At 37.2% G+C, this 21,802-nt stretch overlaps 1 protein-coding gene across 1 annotated transcript in view; it reads right to left on the reverse strand.

Annotated features, from left to right (window-relative positions):
* Positions 1-21,802, reverse strand: part of FBXO9 (F-box protein 9) — a 45,309-nt gene that overhangs the window by 17,803 nt on the left and 5,704 nt on the right. Inside the window, 5 exon segments of the mRNA XM_010337157.3 lie at positions 8,034-8,148; positions 9,214-9,344; positions 11,705-11,804; positions 13,697-13,754; positions 17,077-17,235. Of these exon segments, the coding sequence (XP_010335459.1) occupies positions 8,034-8,148; positions 9,214-9,344; positions 11,705-11,804; positions 13,697-13,754; positions 17,077-17,235 (563 nt within the window).

Raw genomic sequence — 21,802 nt, forward strand, 5'->3', positions numbered from 1 at the left:
TTCATATTTTGAATCTGCTGACTTTTCATGTTGAAATAAAACTCACTGCTTATGACATGTGAACCAAGATTAAATAAGAATTTTTTGCAATTTGCAAGTTATTTAAAGCTTATTTCAAAATATAGAATAAGAAAGAAAGAAATCAGTAAGCAGGAGAGAGAGATGTGAAGAAAGTTACAAAGATACATTTTTGGTTAGAAAAAGGTTAAAAAGAGAACAATTTTGTACAAAACAATCTTCTACGGTAGATTTTTGTCCTAAAGTAAAGACTAGTTCAGAAAGAGGAAGCTATACAAGAGCAGAAAGTCCAAGCATGTTATCAATGTAAGTTGTGATAAGGTTCATAAAAGAAATTTTGTGTGTGGTCAAGTTGGCTATAATTGAAGAGAATTGTTTCTAAGTCTAAATATTGAGCTTTGCTATTAGAAATACACTAATACAAAACTGAAAAAGCTTGGTCCTCTGTTAGAACAGTGAGGTTTTCTTAAAGTATGTATTTGCTCTTAGTACTAATAAAATTGCAAGAGGTTTTGATCTTAAATTCTAAAAATCGAACAGCCATCTGCAAAACTAGTTTCTACTTCTTCCTGGGATCGAATTAATTTCCCTGGTTCCAGGTTGGAAACGCTGTCTTTTTCACTCAGACTGGAAATTTCACTTCTCAAGGTAAAATTTTTCTTTCTGAAACTTCTCAGATTTATATCAGAAGTTCAACTTTTGCTGTACCCCTCCTGCACATGATTTGCAGGTCATACACCTTTGCCTTCTGTTCTTTCTCCCCTTGAAAAAGTGTATTTTTTTGCTTCGCTGGGGTGGTAACTCTCTCCTTCAACCTTTTTGTCAACTCCAACTTTTTCTTCCCTCTGGTCCTAGCTCTGCTATTAACAGTCTGACACTGAAATGGTTTTTTTGCTTTTCTGCTTTTGAGATAGGATCTTACTCTGTCATCTGGGCTAGAGAGCAGAGGCATGATCATGGATTACTGCGGCCTTGAACTCCTGGGATCAGGTGATCCTCCTGCCTCAGCCTCCTGGGTAGCTAGACCATAGGCATACACCACTACACCCAGCAAATTCTTCTATTTTTTGTAGAGACGGGGTTTCGCCATGTTGTTCAGGCTGGTCTCAAACTCCAGGGCCCAACCCACTGAGCCACATCAGCCTCCCAAAGTACTAGGATTATAGGTGTGAGCCACTGTACCAGATTTTTTTTTTTTTTTTTTGAGACAGGGTCTTACTCCATGACCCAGGCTAAAGTGACATGATCACAGCTCACTGAAGCTTTGATCTCTCAGGCTCAAGTCATCTTCCTGCCTCAGCCTCCCAAGTAGCTAGGCATGTACCACCACACTTGGCTAATTTTTTTTTATTTTTTAATAGAGACCAGGCTGGTCTTGAACTCCTGAGCTCATGCAATCCTTCTAACTTGGCCTCCCAAAGTGCTGGGATTACAGGCATGAGTGACCATGTCCAGCTTGAATGTTTATCTTACAGGTCTAGAAAAGCAATGTTTTCTTCCAATGTAACTTAATTCTGTACTCTTGGCTTTTTGTGATACTGGAATTATTCCACATAACCAGGAAATTTCTTACGCTATTTAAGAGCTGTGTAGCCAGGCATGGTGGCTCACGCCTGTAATCCCAGCACTTTGGGAGGCCGAGGTGGGTGGATCACGAGGGTCGAGAGATCGAGACCATCCTGGTCAACATGGTGAAACCCCGTCTCTACTAAAAATACAAAAAATTAGCTGGGCATGGTTTCGCTTGCCTGTAATCCTAGCTACTCAGGAGGCTGAGGCAGGAGAATTGCCTGAACCCAGGAGGCGGAGGTTGCGGTGAGCCGAGATCGCGCCATTGCACTCCAGCCTGGGTAACAAGAGAGAAACTCTGTCTCAAAAAAAAAAAAAAAAAAAAAGCTGTGTATTCTGCTCAAGGTATCAGTTTTTTTATTTATATTCCTCTTTAATGCAGTGTAGACACATAGCCTTAGATACTTGCTGTCCCTCATTAAATTCAAATACCCTTTTTATCAGATTTAACTTCCAATTTATCTAAACAGGTTTCCCACAAGGAGAAGCAATTACACTACAAAGATATTTATCTTTTTGGCAACAGGCCTAAAAAAAATTTGACGTTTTTATCAATATAATGCTTGTGTTGTCTTTATTAGGTTTTGGGTTATTTAAGAAAACTGAGCTTTAAAAGGATTAAAGCTTTTACATCTATATAACTGTCTGCACTGCTTTTAAGATTTTTTGATTATCAGTACAATCAAATGAGTAACTATTATTTAACACTGGCCAGCAATTTTTTTTGATCAAATATTTTGAACCTTTGACATGGTATCTCCAGCAGGTTTCTCCAGGATCAAGATCCCAAATTAAGGCTTTCTGATCTAAAATTAACTTTGGGATTTTCTAGCTGGGCTCCTGGAGAGCCCCAAAGGATGGATCTCTCATTCTGTAGATCTATCATATGATTAGCCTCACTTCTAAATTGTATGGGAGGCACTGTTAATTAAGTATTAGATCTTCTTTCAGTTACATTTACAGGTATGCTACTGAGATAAATGTTTCAAAAACTACATAAACTCATAGAAATCTGATATGCTATCAGTTACAGATTTCTATTATGTCAAATATTTTCTAAAGTTATATTTGTATAGATGTTATTAATGTGAATATTCTAAAGATTAGATGAAATTTATATAAAGTCTGATAGTCCTGATGTGACAGTGTCAGTTATGATTCTGGTTATCTTAAAATGCTACATGTACTAGAAAAAACTAAATTTCCTTGTCAACTGAGAACTTTCATCAGATTTTTCATGGTTATTCTTTTTGTCATCACAATTATTATTTTGAATTCTCTAAAAACATTTGCAATCAGCTACAGTCCAAAACTGCTCTTCATGGAAAAGACTCTAGCAGTACTCTTGAACAAAGATTTTTGGTAACTTTAAAAACAATGGAGTCAATAAAAATTTCCTGAATTCTAATAAATTCATGGGTTCTTAAAACTGTGAATAAAGATCCAGCAAAACAAAAAATTACACAAAATTGATGAAACTGATGAAGAGAATGTCTTTATGACTTCAGAAGACTTTTGTGAACAAAGGTGGAAGCATTTGCTTTTTCTTCCTACTTGATTCCTCCAAAATTCAGAAACTATTTGTATTATTTTTATTTACCTAAGTTCAATGAAAATCTACTCTCTTTATATGAGGATACAATTAGAAACATTAGTTATATTACCAAGGCTTTGCCTGAAAATGTCATATTTAAGAATGTGCATAAAGTATCTGGCTTCAAGAGTACTTAGCCTTGTTGTGAGTAAAACCTGTTACTTCCTAGCAGGCCCAAGAACCTTAAGACCATAAGTGAAATCTAAAGTCAGGCATGCCTCTCTTTGACCTCCTAGTCTTAAGAGATTTTTAAATCTGAAATTCCTATATGACCAATGTAGGAAAGAAAAAATTTCTTTAAAAAACTACAATACACCTGTTGTTATCCACACGTACACTCGACTGTTTCCTGAATTCTCCTAGTTTCCTCCAGGATTGGGCTACAATACTCCAACTAAAAACAAAAGCTGCTCTGCTCCTAAAGCCCTATATTCAAATTTTCAGAAACAAGTTTCATGTCTGATATATGAGCCACACAACAATATCATGACCAGAGACATTCAAACATAATCAGGAGAAGCTGATGTTTTTGTGAAAGCTGTAGATAGTTTTTCCTATGACAGCAGAACCACATCATAGTAAGACTTTTACCCCCATTTAATGCTACTTTTTTCACTTGACAGAATAATGGTGTAATTGAAATTTCATAATCAATAGCTTTTGCCAGTAACTTAACAGAATCTAACCCAAGAAATCCTTCAGCATTCATTGGTCAAAAAAGAAAGTATCTGTGCTATTGCTAGTACTACATACTGTACCTACATAAATACCTCTGATAAAGTTGAGACCCATGTACATAAAATAAGAAAATAGGTCGCATAATTATAAAAGATCTCACCTAATTCCCCATGGTCACTGATCTATTCAATCAGTTGTCTTTAAGCCTAGGTTCATGGCTTAAAACCATTATGCAAATTGGAATTGTCATATTAACTACTAACTTTGTATCTGTTATTTGTTAAATGTCTGCAGAAGTATCACACCTAACAATAATGCTGGCCCAGCATTTTGAGATAACAGAAGACTATGCAACAGACAAAAATCAAACTTAATAATGGAATCCAGGTAGACACAGCCTGAGAGTCATTCCCTTCAAATGTCCCTTCTTGCTCAACTGTGACTTAAAAGGGTTTTGACATGGACTCCTAGTCACTAATCATTTTCCCAACATGGGATAAGGCTAGCAACCAGGATAAGTCTACCCTGGTATTACGGGATGTCAAAACCCAACTACACGATGACTGATCAGATAAAGATATCGATCAAAAGCGAAAAATATGAGAATTGTTAAAATAAAAATGGAGTCACTAATGTTAAGAAAACCCTGACAAACATTGCTGAGGAATTCCATGAAGGGAAAGTTCTCAGGCTTCTATGCCTGGTAAAAAAGACTACAAAAAAACACAACTTTGCACAAAGTCTATCACAACCTTATCCAAAAAAATATTTTTGCTGCTAGGACATCTGCTCAAGAAACTGCCTGTCCAATGTCAGACTGGTATCACCCTTGTTACTGATCTTTGCAGTCAAGGATTAATTATTTCAAAACAATTATGTGATCCTCCTCACTCTTTCTTTTAAAAACCTTTATTTCCTTGGATAGTTTACTATGGCATGTGTATTCCCACTGCAATGTTTTATTCTCAAATTTCTCATAGAGAGTCTCTCTGCTTGTTATTTAGGTTGACAGCAGTGCTAGAGACCCTAGTGTCAATCCACTAGGTGTTTAATAGGTAATTGTTAAATAGACAAGCAAATTGAATTGTGAAAGAGAATCTTCAAGAAATTCAAATATTTTACGAAAACTACAAGATTCCAAGTGGAATTCATTTATTTAAAAATAAGGCATCTGAATTTTAAGAACAAAAGTTATCTTTAAAAATTCTATATAAGGACTAAGTATATATTTTTATATAAGATGGCCATAAAACCTTATATTAAACTAGCATTATTATTCACATAGAAAAAAAATTTTTTTTTAACTTTTTAGTTTTGGGAGTACATGTGCAGACTGATTCTATGGATCAACTGTGTGTCAAGGGGGTTTAGTGTATGTGTTATTTTGTCATCCAGGCAATAAGCATAGTACCCAAGAAGTAGTTTTTGATCCTCACACTCCTCTCACCCTCTACCCTCAAGTAGGCCCGTATCTATTGTTCCCTTCTTTGTGTCTATGTATGCTAGACGTTTAGCTCCCACTTACAGGTGAGAACATGTGGTGTTTAGTTTTCTGACCCTACGTTAATTCACTTTGGATAATGGCCTCTAGCTTCATCCATGATGCTGCAAAGAATATTATCTCTTTTTTTTGAGACAAGGTCTCACTTTGTCACCCAGGCTGGAGTGCAGTGGCATGAACATAGCTCACTGCAGCCTTAACCTCCTGGCTCAAGCAATCCTCCCACCCTCAGTCCCCCAAGTAACTGGGACTGTAGGCGCACACCCCCAAGTCCAGCTAATTTTTATATTTTTTGTACAGATGGGGTTTCGTCATGTTGCCCAAGCTGGTCTCAAACTCCTGAGCTCAACTGATCCTCTCACCATGGCTACCCAAAGTGCTGGGATTACAGGTGTAAGCCACCACATCTGGCCTGCAAAAGAATCTCATTCTTTTTTATGAGTGTGTAGTATTTCCTGGCATGCATATATATATATATATATATATATATATATATATATATATATATATATATATATATCACATTATCTTTATCCAGTCTACTGTTGAAGGGCATTTAGGTTGAGTCTATGTCTTTGTTATTGTGAACAGTGCTGCAACAAACATATGTGTTCATGTGTCTTTATGGCAGAATGATTTATATTCCTTTGGGTATATATTCAATAACGGGATTGCTGGGTCAAATGGTAATTTCTCTATTAAGTTCTTTAAGGAATCACCAAACTGCTTTCTACAGTGACTGAACTAATTTACATTCCCACCAACAGCATGTAAGCATTCCCTTTTCTCAGCAGCCTTGCCAGCATCTGTTTTTTCTTTTTCTTTTCTTTCCTTTTTTTTTGAGGCAGAGTTTCACTATTGTTACCCACGCTAGAGGGCAATGCCGTGATCTCGGCTCACCGCAACCTCCACCTCCTGGGTTCAAGCAATTCTCCTGCCTCAGCCTCCCAAGTAGCTGGGACTACAGGTGTGCACCACCATGCCCAGCTAATTTTTGTATTTTTAGTAGAGACGGGGTTTCACCATGTTGACCAGGATGGTCTCAATCTCTTGACCTTGTGATCTACCCACCTCGGCCTCCCAAAGTGCTGGGATTATAGGCGTGAGCCACCGCACCCAGCCTGTTTTTTCTTTTTAATAATAGCCATTCTGACTGGTGTGAGATGGTATCTCATTGTGATTTTGATTTGTATTTCTCTAATGATTAGTAATGTTGAGAATTATTTCATATGCTTGTTTGCCACATACATATCTTCTTTTGAAAAGTGTTGCCCAATTTTTAATGGGATTTTTTTTTTTGCTTGTGAATTTAAGTTTCTTACAAAAGTTTATTTATTTATTTCGAGACAGAGTCTTGCTCTGTCACCCAGGCTGGAATACAGTGGCACGATCTCAGCTCACTGCAAACTCTGCTTCCTGGGTTCAAGCGATTCTCCTGTCTCAGCTTCCTGAGTAGCTGGAATTACAGACCCATGGCACCATGCCCGGCTAATTTTTGTATTTTAAATAGAGATGGGATTTCATCATGTGGGCCAGACTGGACTCAAATTCCTTACCTCAAGTGATCTGCCCACCTTAGCCTAAGGGTTTTTATAGTTTTAGGTTTTATATTTAAGTTTTCAATCCATCTTGATTTGATTTTTGTGTATCATGTAAGGAAAGGATCCAGTTTCCATCTTCTGCACATGGCTAGCCAGTTATCTCAGCACCATTTATTGAACAGAGTCCTTTCTCACACACAGCAAAATTTTCAAAATACAGAGTAACTTTTAACCACAAGAAAATTCTAGAGCTGTTTTAATCTAAACCATTACCACCGTGGGTTTACAGTTACTGTAAGAATGGCTTAAATATATTTTTCTAATATAATTTCTTTTTCCAAATCAGTTAAGTTAGCATGCAAACCCTGTGGAAGTAGTATGGGTTACTACATCTGTCCTACATATTATTCTATACCCTAGAAACCCAGCATATTCTAGCCTTTAAATTCTAAGTTATTTGGCCAGGCATGGTGGCTCACGCCTATAATCCCAGCATTTTAGACTTCATGAAGCCATGACTGACTGAGAATCACTCTCTGGGTAGATAACATGCACCTTTCTGTCCCCTTCCCTCAGATTCTTTCCTCTCTCCTCCACCTAAAGACAAGGCCTCCAAGTCCTTATGGTACCTTGTGATGACTTTTAAAAGGGGTGTTCAGCTTTAAAAAGGTCCTAATTAAGGCTGGGCATGGTGGCTCACGCCTGTAATCCCAGCACTTTGGGAGGCCAAGGTGGGTGGATCACTGAGGTCAGGAGTTCGAGACCAGCCTGACCAACATGGTGAAACCCCCATCTCTACTAAAAGTACCAAAAAATTAGCCAGATGTGGTGGCATGGGCCTGTAGTCTCAGCTACTTGCAAGGCTGAGGCAGGAAAATCATTTGAACCCAGGATGTAAGGTACAGTGAGCTAGATGGCGCTACTGCACTCCAGCATTGGTGACAGAGCAAGATTCCGTCTCAAAAAAAAAAAAAAAAAATCTAAGTTATTTGAGAAAATTAAGTACAGCTTAGCAAAACTTGTTTACTCTAAGTTTTAACTGAAAACACCAATCAAGCTGTTTTATCAAAATTGGCAAAGGTCTTTGTTTTCACCATTGCCTGAGTTGTTTAAAAAAACAAAAACTAAGTACCTGGCACAGATGTAGAATCCTCTGCACACCAGGGACAACTGCTCCAATGATCTGAGGTCCAAGTCACTGGACACCACCCATCGGAAGATGTACATGAGGACCTCCATTGGCAGCACTGCAAAAGAAAATCACCCTTCAGTGATTCTCCTCTATGTCATTCTGTTGTCACAACTACATTCCCAGTACAAGTATACATTCCTAGAAATTTATAAATCACACCCTCTGTATTGCTCAGAGCTACAGCATGAATGTATTCAGCTACTAAATAATAATAATGGTTCCTAACATCAAGACACAAATATCTTTGTTTTTTCAGTATAGATCTGAAGCTACTTTTTATAAAGCAATCTTTTCCCTAAGATTATTTTACCGGAAATATATTAAATGTTTTAGAAAAATAATCTGTGTGTAATCCATATGGCATCTATTTCATCTATCCGTATTTCATCTCCTTGAAAATTTTCAATTGTCCTCTTCTGAAAAAGCCCCAAACTAAACAATATTTCACATATTAAAAAATACCTTAATTTTTTTTTTTTTTGAGACAAGGTCTTGATCTGTTGCCCAGGCTGAAGTACAGTGGTGCAATCTCAGCTCACTGCAGCCTCCGCCTCCCAGGTTCAAGCAATTCTCATGCCTCAGCCTCCCAAGTAGTAGCTGGGACAACAAGCATACACCATCACACCCAGCTACTATTTATATTTTTAGTAGAGATGGGGTTTTACCAGGGCCAGGCTGGTCTTGAACTCCTGGCCTTAAGTGATCCTCCCAACTCAGCCTCCCAAAGTGCTGAAATTACAGGCATGAGCCACCACAACCGGCCAAAAATACATTAATTTCTAAACATTCAGCCTGTCTCAGGACAGTTGTCCAACATGGCTGAAATGCTTCATGATACCAGTATTCCTCCAGTTTTCTTAGGGTTACTTCAACAAGTGACTCACCTGTTAGATCTTTACTGAAAAAGGTATGACATCCTTAAACAACAGCACTAAAAACTGTTCTGCTTCAGATTTTAAAACAGCTTACCAGTATATGCAAATGATAACTATAACTAGATCTGCCATATTCTAAACTGAGCAGCAGTTATCTGGCAAATTATCTGACCTTATAAATTTGGAAATCTTTAATGTAAGGTTAAGCTATTTCTCACTGAGTTATAAAAAACAAGTATTCAAACCTGATATATGAGTCTGACTGCTCTCAAGCTCAGGCTGACACAGTTTGAGCACAGACTCCTGAAATGTGAGTTGCTGCTGAAAGTAGGACAAGAGATCTGCCATTTTGCTATCATCATCATTATCTTCAATGCTGAAAAAAGGGAGGTAAATAAATTAAGTGCCTCAGTCTACAAGCATATAGTTTAGAAACTGATTTTTCATACCATTTTCAAATTTGCTTTACAAAAAGTCACCCAAAACGTATTCAACATGTGATACATTTTTAAATGTGATGAATTTATCCTGCCTTACAAAGGAATATCATACCAAGTTTTTCAGAGAAAAAAGCTTCAGTAATTATCCAGAAAGAATTAGAATTTTTGAATATAGGTGCTGAGACTTAACTAATTTTATTGTAAAGTAGAGATTTTATGAGTTAGTGAAAACTTTCAAATGATTTCAAAAATCTTAACGCAGTAACTTCCTTAAGTAACCTTAATTTATTCTAACTGGATAAAAACCAAATTTACAGATGGCATTTTAGGTATTTACTTACCAAGGGTTCTCTAACAGATTAGCCTTATCAGCCTACCTTTAGAGAGGAAATACCTAATCTGAAAACATCTTAGGGTGCACAAATCATCTACCAATATACACAAACGTGTAGTTAAGGGTGATTTTTTAAAAAAAGTCTGAGATTTTTATTTTTACTGAAGCAAACCTTAAAGATAATGAGGCTTACAAAAAGACATGGATAATAAAGTTAGAAAACCAGGAAGTTTCAAGTGATGCAGACTTTTAAAAAAAAAAAAAAGAAAGAAAGAAAAGAAATGAAAAACCAGGAAGGGCATTTTATAATACAACAAAATTTAAGTGTGGTTGAGGCTAGATGGACTCAATGGCTATTCTACATACAAACATGTTAGGGATTATCAGATCTTGTTTAAAAAAAAGAAAGATTGTATCCTTAAAGAACTTTCATAGCATCTGGGTTTGTATTAAAAAAAAAAAGGAGGCCGGGAGCGGTGGCTCAAGCCTGTAATCCCAGCACTTTGGGAGGCCGAGGCGGGTGGATCACGAGGTCGAGAGATCGAGACCATCCTGGTCAACATAGTGAAACCCCGTCTCTACTAAAAATACAAAAAATTAGCTGGGCATGGTGGCGCGTGCCTGTAATCCGAGCTACTCAGGAAGCTGAGGCAGGAGAATTGCCTGAACCCAGGAGGCGGAGGTTGCGGTGAGCCGAGATCGCGCCATTGCACTCCAGCCTGGGTAACGAGAGCAAAAACTCCGTCTCAAAAAAAAAAAAAAAAAAAAAGGGAATGAAAATAAATGCCTCTTTAATATTTTAATACAATCTTTTTTAACAGCATCTGGCACATATTTATAAAACTGGGTAAGAGCTGAATCTAAATTACCGAAATTTAAAGAAGATTTAGAAAAAGCCCAAATGATTCATTTTAAGTATGAACTACCTTACACTGTTCACTCTAATCTGGTGAACAATATTATTAGCTGAAAATTTAAACAAGCAATTAATACTGACCTCGTTGAGATGTTTTTAATATGACTTATCCAAAGCTTATGTGCTAATACCATATGCAGTTTAAAACATTGGCAATAAGCATATGTTATCAATAAAGGTGACAATTATTTCATGACAGAGGGAATATATTAATATAATAGCTAATATGATATTTCATTATCAAACTTTTTTTTTCTGTATTATCTATTTTTAACTTGACATTCTCTCATGGGTTCAGACCCCCTTCCCTTCCAATATCAGCAAATTGGGTTTTGGGAGATACTGGAATTAAGCTAAAACAACTTTACAATTGTCTTACAAACAGCTTCAAAAGTACCGTCTTAAAAATATTTTTCTTGCTATTTATCCATATAAAACCAAAGCAACTTCATGATTTGATGCAAATGGCAACTACACAATGAAACATGATTTCTTTTAGGAACATATTCTGCACCTGTGCTTTTAAATGTTAGAGTTTTAATGTTCTACTAACAAACATTAAGAAAATAATGTCTTTTATAGTTCAGCATTTTCCTCATTAAATTAGAAGGCTTTTTTAAACTGTAAAATGTATTTCAAATGTATACAAAAGAAACTAGTGCAACAAAATCCCATGTACCCATCACTCAATTTTAATCATCATTAACATTGTGCAAACTTTAGCCTAATTACATTTTAAAACTTTCTACTTCAAACAGGTTTCAGACAGTTGAAATGTGTCCTTTAATTTACTTCTTTCAATAACTACTGCTTTTTAAAACCGTTTTCACTTCATTATTTTTACATCTGTTTAAAAGGTGCATTTCTATGTTAACCTTTCAATTTCCCTAATTTAAAATTTTCTGCAACTTTATAAACAAAGATATACTAAAGAATATAGAGCTTAACAGAATTAGCACCATCTTCTTATGTTAAGAGTCAACAGGGCAAAGATGCTTAACTTTAACAAACTCTATGCATTACTGTCTATCAAATTATATACGCACTAGCTGTTTCCAACGCCATCACCATCTGGAGACCGGGTATAAGTAATCTTGAACTCTATATCAGGTACAAGTTGCATAGCCCTACGATAAAACTTGATGGCTAAAAGAAGAAATAAAGCTAAATTAGCTATGACCACACATTTATGTCATTTCCTTTGATTACCCTTAACTGTGGTTTAATTTGGTAACTTTCTTCATAAACAGCCAAGTTCTGTTTTTCTACATGCAACAGTAGTTCAGTGACACAAAATTATTTCCAAACCTTACTGCTCAGAAAGAACCTTTCCTAAACTCAAGATGTTGTATTTTACTCATATATTAGCCCATCTTTTTCCTCACCCTCTCATATATCATGATTTTTAAACAGTTGTCTTTCTTTGGGCTCTGAAGATACAAGTGCTATAGCCAACAAAAATACTCTGTCTCTCTTTTTTTAAGATAGGGTCTCACTCTGTTGCCCAGGCTGGAGTGCAGTTGGCGCCATCTTGGCTCACTGCAGACTCCACCTCCCAGGCTCAAGCAATTCTCCCACCTCAGCCTCCTGAGTAGCTGTGGCTACTGGAATGCGCCAGCCAGCACACTGGGCTAATTTTAAAATTTTTCGTAGAGACAACACCTTGCAATGTTGCCCAAGCCGGTCTTTAACTCCTGAGTTCAAACAATGCTCCCACTTCAGCTTGCCAAAGTGCTGAGATTAGAGGTGTGAGTTACCATGCCTGGCCAGAAACACTTCTAAGCAAACTTTTCTAAGACACAGAGTTGAGGAAAATTAAATGCTTCCTACTGGGTAGGATAAAGAATAGTTTGTTTGTTTGTTTTTAAGTTATCCTTTAAATTTAACTTCCTTTAGTCCACTGCCTCTTATTTAGCTAAGTAACCTTCAAGACTTATTATTTTTTTTTACAAATCTACTAGTCTGGTACTTTAGAGCTATGATATTCAATAACTCTCCCCACAGATATACCAGTAGAACTTGGCGCTGTAGAGGCTAGTTCTTTTTTCCTTTGAAGACGTTTATGATTCAACATATTTCTGCTACATTCTATTATTCTGGATGAATTACCATACACTAAGTGGAGATGCGAATTTCACAAACCAGTGAAGGGTGCACAGGGACTTCACCAATTGGGCCTTTTAAAATCTAAAGAAAAATATCACTAGAAGAAACTTGCACATAAATGCAGTAATTCTGAATGATGTTATTTCTGAGGCATTTTCAAATGATTCAAGCACAAAGATTTTTCCTGTGCCTCAACTATTATCTTTACTATCACAAAATGAAAGTGTAATTACAAACTTAATATGGTAAATAGTCCTCGATCAGTTTATTTACACATTTCTATTGGGTTAATAAAAGACAAAGCTGACACACATTACCACATATTTTTGTTGGTAATATGTAAATTATAACTTAGAAAGGAAAATACATATTTTTTCCTCAGTTCTTTATATTCCCATCATCTGAAGTAATTTTCACCTACAAAAAGAGTATATTTTAAAATGAATAATTTTTAAATACTTTATTAATGAAGAATAACTAAAGCTAAATGTAAAAAAAGTGTTATTTTGCTCATCCTACCAATATGATGTTTCCCAGCAATATTTTTTGCAAAAAACAGGTTATATAGAAAAACAATTTCTATTTTTTATTTTTTAAGAAACAATTTCAAATACAGTTGGCCTTCTGTATGCATAGGTTTCATATTCTCTGATTCAATCAACTGCAGATAAAAAATATTTAAAATAAATACAAATTTTAAAAAACAATACAGTATAACAGCTATTTACATAAGTTATATTACACCATTTATATAAGGGACGTAAGCATTTTGGTATTTGCAAAGGGTCCTGGAACCAATGAATACTGAAGGAAGAATGTATTAAGAAAACTGATGTTCTATAGCAAATATGTTATAATTTAAAAAAATATGGTTAATAACAGAGTTGTTATTCAGAAATGTGATGATATGATCCTGTGCTCTGAATTTTTACCTTCATAGAGAGCTCCATTTTGTTCTTCTTCTACTGCTTTTAGGAAGAGTTCTCGAGCCTATAAAGATAATAGAGTAAAAATTTTTGAAAACCTACACTAAAAATTAGTATGGATGGCAGGAGGGCCTTTTAAATAAATTGTGCAAAATAACTGGTAATAAGCAAAATAATGAACCTTGACCTAAACCTCATACTTTACATAAATATTAACTTGAATGGATCATGGACTTAAATGTAAAACCCATAAAACTTTCAGGGGAAAAGAAAATAAAGAAAATCTTGGAGACCTAGGACTAGGTAAAGAGTTCTTATATTTGAGACCTAAAGCACCATTCATTAAAAAAAAAAAAAAATGGATAAATGGGATCTCATCAAAATTAAAAATGTTTGCTCTGTGAAATGCCCTGTTAAGAGGATGAAAATATTTACAAGCCACATATTCAATAAAAGACTTGTATCTAGAATACAGAAAGAACTTCAAAAACACAACATTAAAAATATTAGCAATCCGGCTGGGCATGGTGGCTTACACATATAGTCCCAGCACTTTGGGAGGCTCAGGTCAGCAGATCACTTGAGGCCAGGAGTTTGAGACCAGCCTTGTCAGTAAGGTGAAACCCGTCCCTACTAAAAATACAAAAATTAGCCAGTTGTGGTGGTGCACGTCTATAGTCCCAGCTACTCTGAAGGCTGAGCCAGGAGAATCACTTGGGAGGCAGAGGTTGCAGTGAGCCGAGATCATGCCACTGCACTTTAGCCTGGGTGACAGAGTGACACTCTATCTCAAAAAAAAAAAAAAAAAAAAAGTACACACAAACACACATACAATCCAATTAGAAAAGATATCAACAGGTATTTCAGAGGAGACTATATATTAATAGATACGTAATAAGCACATGAAAAGATGTTCAACATCATAAGCCATTAGGGAAATGCAAATTAAAATGACAATGAGATATCACTATATATCTATATTAATGGCTATTAATAAAATTAAAGGCCAGGTGCAGTGGCTCATGCCTGTAACCCCAGAACTTTGGGAGGCTGAGGTGGGTGGACTGCTTGAGGTCAGGAGTTCGAGACTAGCCTGACCAACATGGTGAAACTCCGTCGCCACTAAAAATACAAAAATTAGCATGGCATACTGGTGGGCAGCTGTAATCCCAGCTACTCAAGAGGCTGAGGCAGTAGAATCACTTGAACCCAGGAGGCAGAGGTTGCAGTGAGCTGAGATCATGCCACTGCACTCCAGCCTGGGTGACAAAGCAAGACTCTGTCTTTAAATAAATAAATAATAAAAAGTAGCAACACCAAATGCTGATGAGGATGAACTGGATCACTCACACATTGCTGGTGGGAACTTACACTCTAGAAAACACTTTGGCAGTTTCTTTTAAAAGCAAACATGCACTTACTATAGGACTTAGCAACCGCACTCTTGGGTTTTCATCCCACAGAAATAAAAATTATGTTCATGCAAAAACCTGCCCACACATTTCCATAGTTCCATTCATAATAGCCAAACACTGGAAACAAATGCCCTTCAACCAGTAAATGGTTAAACAAACTGAGGTATATCCATACCATGCATTACTATTCTGCAATAAAAAGGAACAAACTACTGATACATAACAACATGGACTGATCTTGAGGGAATTATACTTAGCGAATAAAGCCAATCTCAAAAGGTTACATACTGTATGATGCCACTTAGACAACATTCTTGGAATTTGAAAATTACAAAATGGAGAACAGATTAGTGATTGCCAGTGGTTAAGAATAGCTAGAGAAAGGGAGTATATAACTATAAAAGAGTTCCGTATCTTGATTGTGGTGGCAGTGACATGAAGCTACCTTGTAATAAAACTGCACACAACTGTTCATACACATACACACAGACAAGTGCTTGTAAACCCAGAAAATCCAAATAAACTCTCTGGATTGTTTGAATGCCTATTTCCTTGTTTTTGATATTGTACTACGGTTATGCAAGTTGTTACCATCAGAGGAGGCTAGATGAAGGGTACACAGGACTTCCCTGAACCTGTGGACCTATAATTATTTAAAAATAAAAAATAAGACGCCGGGCGCGGTGGCTCAAGCCTGTAATCCCAGCACTTTGGGAGGCCGAGGCGGGTGGATCGCGAGGTCAAGAGATCGAGACCATCCTGGTCAACATTGTGAAACCCCATCTCTACTAAAGGTGCAAAAAATTAGCTGGGCATGTTGGCTCGTGCCTGTAATCCCAGCTACTCTGGAGGCTGAGGCAGGAGACTTGCCTGAACCCAGGAGGCGGAGGTTGCGGTGAGCCGAGATCACGCCATTGCACTCCAGCCTGGGTAACAAGAGTGAAACTCCGTCTCAAAAAAAAAAAAACAACAACAACAAAAAACAAAAATAAAAAATAAGAGGAGATAGAAGATTTAAGTCATCAGAGTAATGCCAATTATTTAATGACTAATTGAAAACACAAACTTGGATCTGATGGTAAAAAGATGGCAGCCTCTATGGAAAAAGAGAATAAAAAATGAAATGTTATGCTGTGCCTACTCTTAAGTACCAGAAGAGATGTGATGTGAATGTTAGACAGCATTCAAAGCATTTTCAGTGTAAAAATATTTCAAAATTTTCCAGAATAAGGAAATGATTAATGCATTACTGTAAGCTGATCAACTCAAAATATAACAAAATACTGCTTGAAATTAAGACCTCTGGAAAGATGTTAACATGTGAGCAATCTTTTTTTCTTTTTGGCTCTGTTAATAAATTCAGAGACATCAATCTTTCAGAGACCACATGAATCCCAGAGGTCTATAAATTAACAAAAGACAGCTCAATGAAGATAGTTTACCTACAGAGAAAAAAGCCATTCAGGAGTGGTGGTACCATCCAAAGTATCTAGAAGAAATTGTGAGAAATACATAAACTAGTATACTAGTCAATTTTTTTTTTTTTTTTTTTTTTGAGTTGGAGCGTCACTCTTGTTACCCAGGCTGGAGTGTAATAGTGAGATCTCAGCTCACCGCAGCCTCTGCCTCCTGGGTTCAAGCAATTCTCCTGTCTCAGCCTCCCGAGTAGCTGGGACTACAGATACGCGCCACCATTCCCGTCTAATTTTTGTATTTTTAATAGAGATGGGGTTTCACCATGTTGACCAGGATGGTCTCAATCTCTTGACCTTGTGATCCACCCACCTAAGCCTCCCAAAGTGCTGGGATTCTAGGCATGAGCCACCGCACCCAGCCCAAAATTTTTATTTTACATGTTATGTGCTTATGTCCTGAAAGACTGGTTACAATGACTACTTACTGTGTCAGTGAAAATTTCCATGTGCCAAAACTAAAAAAAAGGTAATTTGTTACAACATCTATACTACTTAACTTTTCTTCTTTTGCCTGTTCTTGTTTTCCTTTGGTATCTGCTGCTGTTTTCTGGAGAGAGCCTCTTGTTGCTCTGCAGGGTCGATTTTCCAAATTGCTAGAGCTTACACCTGGAGCAAGTTCAAACATCCACTGAGCTCGGAACATCTGGAGTTGTGCCTAAGGGGAGAAGAGCACAGTAGGACTCACCAAGGAAGGGTAACTCAATTCTGGAATAATGTATCAGTATGTCCAACATCTACTTTCATGTATATACTTATTATTCTAAGTCCAGAAATAGCTGTTAGTAAATATCCACTAAATACATGTAATCGTTTAAAATAATTTACTACTCAAAACATAAAGAAGCAAGAAAATTGGAATAAAATACGTCTGTCAATACAGCAAAAGCTGAATGGTACTGGAGAACCAAATTTTAGTTAGAATTGAAAACATAAGCCAGCACAGACTGAAGTTGGAAGCATCTTTTTTTTTTTTTGAGATGGAGTTTTGCTCTTACTGCCCAGGCTGGAGTACAATAGCACAATCTTGGCTCACTGCAACCTCTGCCTCCTGGATTCAAGCGTTTCTCATGCCTCAGCCTCCCGAGTAGGTGGGATTACAGGTGTGCACCATGCCCGGCCAGCTTCCAATAATTTTTTAATGACTATAGCATCTAGTAGACATTAAGAGTATTACCAAAAATTCTGTAGGTAAGCCCAAAGTCTTCCTCTTAATTAACATTCTGTATTTATGAAAGAAAGTATCTTTCAGGAGAGAGATCCAAGATGGCTGATCACTAGCAGCTCGGGATTGTAGCTCCCAGTGAAAGCGCAAAGAATGAGAGGACGCCACACCTTCACATGAATTCTTGTTGCTCACGCACCAGGAGATTCCCAGGAGAGGAGCCCCACGGGTCGCCCCCGCGACTCTTGTGACTGGTGAGGTGGTTTTGCCGGCGCCTTGGAGCGTCGGTTCTTGGTGCAGAGTCAGAAAAGCACCAGCAATCTTAATGCCACTGATTTAGTCAGTGCAGTGGGTTGCTCAGATTTCGACGCTGAGAATCAGTAAGTTTGACGTCCACTCAGAAACCCAATTACAAAGACGGTAAATACAAAGACCACAGATGGATAAATTTATAACGAAGGGAAGAAAACAGCCAAAAAGGGCTGAGAATACCCAAGATCAGAACGCCTCTCCCTCAGCAGGGGATCACAGTTCCTCATCAGCAACGGAACAAGGCTTGATGGAGAACGAGTGTGTTCCAATTACAGAAGCAGGCTTCAAAATGTGGATACTGAGAAACTTCTGTGAATTAAAAGAACTTGTTTTAACCCAATCCAAAGAAACTAAGAACTTTGAAAAAAGATTTGACGAAATGTTAACAAGAATACACAATTTAGAGAGGAATATAAGTGAATTGATGGAGCTGAAAAACACAATACGAGAACTTCGTGAAGTATGCACAAGTTTTAACAGCCAAATTGATCAAGCAGAAGAAAGGATATCAGAGGTCGAAGACCAACTCAATGAAATAAAACAAGAAGACAAGATTAGAGAAAAAAGGATAAAAAGGAACGAGCAAAGTCTCCAAGGAATATGGGACTATGTGAAAAGACCTAATCTACGCTTGATAGGTGTACCTGAATGTGACCAAGAGAATGAATCCAAGCTGGAAAATACGCTTCAGGACATTTTTCAGGAAAATTTTCCCAACCTAGTAAGGCAGGATAATATTCAACTCCAGGTAATACAGAGAACACCACAGAGATATTCCTCAAGAAGAGCAACTCCAAGGCACATAATCGTCAGATTCACCAGGGTTGAAATGAAGGAGAAAATACTAAGGGCAGCCAGAGAGAAAGGTCAGGTTACCCACAAAGGGAAGCCTATCAGACTTACGGCAGATCTCTCAGCAGAAACCCTACAAGCCAGAAGAGAGTGGGGACCAATATTCAACATCCTTAAAGAAAAGAACTTTCAACCCAGAATTTCACATCCAGCCAAACTAAGCTTCACAAGTGAAGGAAAAATAAAGTTTTTTGTGAACAAGCAAGCACTCAGAGATTTCATCACCACCAGGCCTGCTTTACAAGAGCTTCTGAAAGAACCACTACACATAGAAAGGAATAAACAGTATCAGCCTTTCTAAAAAAGTACCAAAAAGAGCATCAATATAATGAAGAATTTACATCAACTAATGGGCAAAATAGCCAGCTAATATTAAATGGCAGTATTAAACTCACATATATTATTATTAATTCTAAATTTAAATTGACTAAATCCCCCAATCCAAAGACAGACAGGCAATTTGAATAAAAAACTAAAACCCATCAGTATGCTGCATCCAGACCCATCTCACATTCAAGGATACACAGAGACTCAAAACAAGGGATGGAGAAGGATTTACCAACCAACCAGAGAGCTAAAATAAATAAATAAAAAGCAGAAGTTACAATTAAGCAACAAAGATCAAAAGAAGCAAAGGAGGACATTATATAATGATAAAAAGATCAATGCAACAAGAAGAAGAGCTAAAGATCCTAAATGTATACACACCCAATACAGGAATACGCAGACATACAAGACTTATAAACAGACTTAGACTCCCACATAATAATAGTGGGAGACTTCAACATTAATATTAGACAGATCAATGAGACAGAAAATTAACAACGATATCCAGGACTTGAACTCAGATCTGGAACAAGTAAATGTAATTAATATTTATAGAACTCTCCACTTTAAATATACAAAATATACACTCTTATCAGTACCACATCATATCAACTTAGAAGTTTAAAAGAAATGTTGGTTGGCTCCTTGTTTGTTATTCTCTTCCCTCATTTTCTTTTATATCTCCATTATTAAGGACAATTATAGGCATACCCATATTTAGATTGCATTCTAGCCTGGGCAATAAAGCAATACTCCCATTCTCTCTCCCTCTTCCTCTTTCTCTTTCTTCCTCTTCTTTATTCTTTTTCTTATATTAAAAAAATATATCTTTCAAATATTTATTTTAAAAATTTAAATGTGCAACTTTGAGGCTGGGTGTGGTGGTTCATGCCTGTAATCCCAGCACCTCGGGAGGCTGAGGCAGCCAGATCACCTGAGGTCGAGAGTTCAAGAACAGCCTGGCCAACATGACGAAACTCCATCTCTACTAAAAATACAAAAAAAAATTGCTGGGCATGGTGGCAGGCGCCTGTAACCCCAGCTACTCGGTAGGCTGAGGCATGAGAATTGCTTGAACCTGGGTGGCAGAGGTAGACAGTGAGCTGCGATCACATCACTGCACTTCAGCCTGGGCAACAGAGCGAGATCTCATCTCAAAAAAAAAAAAAAAAAAATTAAAGCACATAAAAAGTGAAGTCCCCCTGTATGGCAGACTCTGGTGTGTTGCCCAGATTCACTTTCAGAAATAAAGAGCTTGTTACTCAAACTGCTGGGAGTTCTAGCTGCAAAACAGCTTGAGTTGTCAGCCCTTTTGGGTATTGCCTCAGCAAAATCACTGTCTCCTCAATCTGTTGTCAGCCCTTTTGGGTACTGCCTCAGCAAAAACACTGTCTTCTCAATCCCCACCCGATGACTGATCAATGGCTAATAAAGGCTTGGCTCTCTGTCTGCAACACAGGTCAGCTGTGAAAGGGTATTGCATTTTCAGAACTCTCTCGAGGACGGCTAAGCAGTCCATTAAGACTGCATTGCAGCTGGTCTTCTCCCTGCCCACTAGTTTCCCTCTCTCCCTTCCATAGGTGTTGATCCCAAAAGTACTCCTTAATAAACTTCCTGCAGCAATCTTCACCTCGTCTGATTCCTGGGGAACCCAAGCTGGGTTACACGTTCTGCCCAAACACAGCCACTGCTAACGGGGCTGCATATGTTATTAATGACTTCCTTTTTTTAAAAAAAGCCGTATCTAGAATGTTTTTAAAATAATTTTTCTCTATATTCTGTACACAGCTTTGTTGCTATGCTTCCAACATGTTACACATATATCTCTGACCTACAGAATCTTTAGCAGCATTCCATGTGTCTACTAGACCATCTGTTCCAAATAAATATTAACCTTACAAGTGCAGTGAGACACACTTAACTAGTTACAGCAACTTTTTTTCTATTTTAATGCATAAAGATTTACTTCATCCTTTTAAATGGCTGTAGTGTTTTCACTGTATGGATGCATCATTATTTAACAAGTGATGAATATTTAGGTTGTATGATGGTTTTCCACATAAACAATGCTACGCTAAACATCTTTATACTTGCATATTTACTTTACTTATTTCCCCACTATTTCCTTAAAGTTAATTTCCTGGAAGTAGAATTGCTGTGTCAAGGGAATGCATGTTTTTCATTTTGATCCATACCACCAGTCTGCCCTCCAGAAAGTTGTAGCAATTTGCATTTTCATGTACACCGCATGAGTGTTCTCACAGCCTGGACATTGATGTACATTACTCACCAATCTAATTAAATTATCAATGAGGCTAATTATCTCTTCAAATATTTAATAGCCATTCGTATCATTTTTCCATTAACTGTGCATTCATATATTTTTATCCTCTGTTCCTCCAAACACATGAATGCTCTATATAATGAGATGATGAGCCCTATGCTCACATATAGTAAACAGTTTTTCCAACTGGCTATTTCTCTTAACTTTATTTATGATACCTTTTGTTATACACAGGTTGTAAACTTTTAGGTGGTCAAATCCATCAACCTTTTTAAGATTATGGGT

This window comes from Saimiri boliviensis, chromosome 4 (genome assembly GCF_048565385.1).
Source record: "Saimiri boliviensis isolate mSaiBol1 chromosome 4, mSaiBol1.pri, whole genome shotgun sequence".
NCBI lineage: Eukaryota > Metazoa > Chordata > Mammalia > Primates > Cebidae > Saimiri > Saimiri boliviensis.